Raw genomic sequence first — 4,028 nt, 5'->3', positions numbered from 1 at the left:
CTGTTATGTTAAACTTATATTAAAGTTTTTCTTCATTACCCATTCAAGCCGTCTCCAGCCATTATTAGTCTCAAAGTGGGTTCCTCATCATCGAATTTGAAATACTTCATTATATTTCCATACAATGACAGTTTCTTAGCAAAATAATCTTAAGCTCTGGGATGAGCAAAAAAAAAAAAAAATCAATACATACATTATTTGCTAACAAAATTCCTCAGAGCTGTAGAGAAATGAACGCTGTTATAATTTAATTATTTATTTGTGAATTGTTTGTTTATTTTAAATTTCGTGCAAAGCTACACAAGGGCTATCTGTGCTAGCCATCCTTAATTTAGCAGTGAAAGACTAGATGGAAGGCAGCTAGTCATCACAGCCAACTGTTGGGCTACTTTTTTACCAACAAATAGTGGGAATGACCATCGCACTATAATGCCCCCACAGCTGAAAGGGTGAGCATGTTTGGTGGGATGGGGATTTGAACCCACAGCCTTCAGATTGTGAGTCAAGCACCTGGCCATGCCAGGCCCTTCTTTGTGAAATATACTAAATAAATGGTATATAATGCTAAAAGTCGTCAGAATAACTTTCTGACATCAAATGAGAAAGACTATCCTTAAAAAGTTTAATAGACTCCCAGCATAAGTTTTCCTACTTCCATTTATGATTCACTTACACTTTAAATTTGCCTTTTTCAAATGTACACAGGATTTTCTGACATATAATGAAAAAAAGTTGCAATTTTAACAATTTACTGTTCAAGTATTCAATTGGGTTAATTAGTTTTGTATATAAATTATTAAATCTGATATTCAAGAAAAACATTCTTACAATATATATATATATACACACCATATGAGGAAATATATCTATTTTTGTATTTTTAAAATACTGCTTCAAATTTACAACACACAGTATTTCAAATTTTTGTATTTTTCATCCTAACTCTTCTCTCCCACTAAAATATCCAAAGCAATAGATCAATCTCCTATGAAATAACTAATAAAGAACAGCATATAATTTGTTTTACAAAGTCTTGAATATCTTATAGAATTATGGGTAAGTCTATTATAATCATATTTCAAGATACTTAACCTAAAAAATGGTTTAAAAAAATCCTATCCAACTAAGTTGGATGGCTGAACAACATGTATAATTAAAATTAGTTGCTTTTCAATAGGTACCTCATTAACTTACAAATAATCTGAAGTTTTGAAATGGCTATTTGTGAGATAATATATTCATTTCCTTATAGAAATAAATCTATTATCCCACAAATAGCTGTTTAAAAACTTCATACATAAAAGTATCTTCAAATGATTTATAAAATAGGTGTGACTAATTTGTGGAAAGTTTCAGTGTTCTATTTCAATTGGGCTTGTATTAAAATTATTTATTTAAAATAATATGGAAATTCTTTATTTCTTAAATCATTAAATAAAACTAAATTAAGATTAATAGCAAAAAGATTACTGTCAATTCTTAATTTACAAAAATTAGCAGTTATTAAATCAAACTTACTCAGGAAGCTGATGCCTCCTCCCTTGATTCCGTAGAAGCTGACACTGATATGTGGAGTTTCCCCATGGATTACAGCAAACTTACTACCAACAGGCTCCCATGCAAATGCTGTGATATATTCTAAACATAGAAAATATTGTGAGCACACTAAGCAAGAAATAACTCAGAGGGAAATAAGACTACTTCTAATTTCTTCAAAACTAAGAAAATCATCAACTAATTTAAAACAAATTATAAACTTATCTTTGTCAGTTCTGATAATGTTACAAAAGAGATAAAGCATTGTTATATACTGAAATTTTAATGGGTTTCTTTTAGGATTTGCTAAATTCTGGTGATGTCAACCTCATTATCTTATTGAAAATATAAATAATTAAGCTGTAATGTAAAAGTTTCATTGATAAGTTTCACAATTCAACAGAACAACTTCTCTAAGTTATCATTTCTCAAGAATATAAACGTTATTTATCTCAAAATAATCACATAATTACATTTGTGACTAGTTTTATTCAGCTATGTAACTTGTTCATGAAGAAAACTGATGATTCAAACTCAACAGAATCAAGTCTAGAAAGGTGGTGGATTGAGTGGTCAAAATAATAAGAAAAAAGTGTGGACAACAGAGAGACTTACAAATTGTAAAAGTTCAGGTTTCTAACCCCAATGTTTTCTGAGTTATATCCCAGATCACATTTTAGGTGTGCTGAGAATGAGGCTAATTTCTAAAGTATTTTTTGTAGACATGATTAATGAATCATATAAATCTGATGAGAATCCAGGGTTTCCAAACATATATTTTAGTTTAAAATAGTTAAATAATTTCTATTCTATTTTGAAATTATCAAAAAGCATTACAAGTCAACATTTCACAGTGTGGTGTTGTTGAAGCACAAACCACTTACAATTGAAAAAATGTTCCACACTAAGAGCAAACACCTACTGAGAAATCTGTGTAACTCATGCTTTACAAAGTGAGAATGTGTCAGATAGTAGTGTCAATAATGTTTGACCTTATTTTTATTCATATGGGATTGCCCTACAAGAATAATATTATAACTGATTTAAAGCTTGTTTTGAAGGTCTTTCGAACAACATACAATTCAATGATGTAATTCAACTTGCTCTCCCCAGGGTTATTTTTTAAATTATCAAGATCTAGCATTATCATGCTATGTTCACTCTAACTGGTTAAGGTAAACTTTTTTTTCCTTTAATGTTGTCAGATAATTGGTAATTTCAACCTGAACAACACCTTATGCTCTACATGGATTAAATGCCGAGTAGAAAAAAAAAAAACCCTGAAAGTTCAAGCACAGCCAACCTCAATTTACAACAGCTTACCAAAAACAGATCAAAAGTCAGCAGTGTCCATCATCCAGTAGAACCTTGCAATTTAAAAGGCTATGATGACAAACAACCATTTCAGTTATTCCATTTCAAGTAAACCTTGGATGGCGGCTTGACTCTTTTTGAAAATTGGGAAAAAAGTCAGGAATATTGACCTCAGAGAAAGATTTATAAGTTAAAAATTCCAGCTATATCCACAGTCTGATTTTGGCCTCTGGGTTTAAAATAAACACTGGAAACTTCAAAGGTATTTTTAGTAGACGTGATTAATGGCTCAAGGATTCAAAAATTGTCTTTTAATTTGGTATAGTGATTTACTTTGTATTTTTTCTGTTTTTGAGTTCATTGTGTTAACAGTACTTGACTGGCAAATGACTGAAAAAAAAGATAAGGTGTTAGCAATATGAGCAATCATGTGCTAAATCTACTACAAACTGATCAAATGTAATAAAGATTTTATCCATTCATGGATGTTAGGACTGAAAGGTAAGGCTTGAACTGTAATATACCAACAAACACAAACAGTTACAGACAGACCAGCTGTTCTGTTAAAAGCGGCTGCATCTTGATGGATGATTTAACAAGCGGTTCTGTACTCATACTGGATATTTTATGAACTTAAAAAGCCTGGTTGTTGAGGCATGATCATATTTTAATTCCTGTTTGTCCTTGTCAAGTTAGTATGGGGCTTAAGTACTGTTGCTAAGCGTGTTCTGAAGTGAAACTTCTGTTCAACATAATCTGACATCTTCCAAAATCCAGGGTTCTCACTGGCATGTAATTGTAGTTTTCTTAGATACACAACACTGACCCTAATTTCCAAATCTTAATTTAAGGCCCCTTCTGAAAAGTATTAAGTTGTTTAGAATTTAGTTTTATTTGGATTCTGTGAGCAGTATAACTAAATCTTAGTTTTATTTGATTTTGTGAGCAGTATAACTAAATCTATTCTGATATTTTACTAAATTTCTCTATTTGGGTGTAGGATACAAGTATCTCTTTTGCTTCTACTCATCTTTATGATGTATGTTCGAAAGATATGGTACAAATGTTAAGTACTGCTGTCAGGTATATATTTCTAAGAGGAAATTGCTGTTCAAAACAGCTTTTAATAATTGGGTTTACAATCAAAATTTTTTCATGTGTTGTCCTTGTTTTTAATT

At 30.8% G+C, this 4,028-nt stretch overlaps 1 protein-coding gene across 2 annotated transcripts in view; it reads right to left on the bottom strand.

The window, feature by feature from the left end:
• Window positions 1–4,028, bottom strand: part of LOC106459707 (eukaryotic translation initiation factor 3 subunit B-like) — a 45,828-nt gene that overhangs the window by 8,702 nt on the left and 33,098 nt on the right. For both annotated transcript variants that reach the window (XM_013919355.2, XM_022386232.1), the window contains exon 12: window positions 1,519–1,638. In XM_013919355.2, coding sequence (XP_013774809.1) covers window positions 1,519–1,638 — 120 coding nt within the window. The remainder of the gene's footprint in view (window positions 1–1,518; window positions 1,639–4,028) is intronic.

The sequence above is a fragment of the Limulus polyphemus genome, unplaced genomic scaffold (assembly GCF_000517525.1).
Source record: "Limulus polyphemus unplaced genomic scaffold, Limulus_polyphemus-2.1.2 Scaffold650, whole genome shotgun sequence".
In the NCBI taxonomy this organism is placed as follows: domain Eukaryota; kingdom Metazoa; phylum Arthropoda; class Merostomata; order Xiphosura; family Limulidae; genus Limulus; species Limulus polyphemus.
The sequence above is the reverse complement of the archived record's forward strand: the minus strand, read 5'-3'. Positions and strand labels throughout refer to the sequence as shown.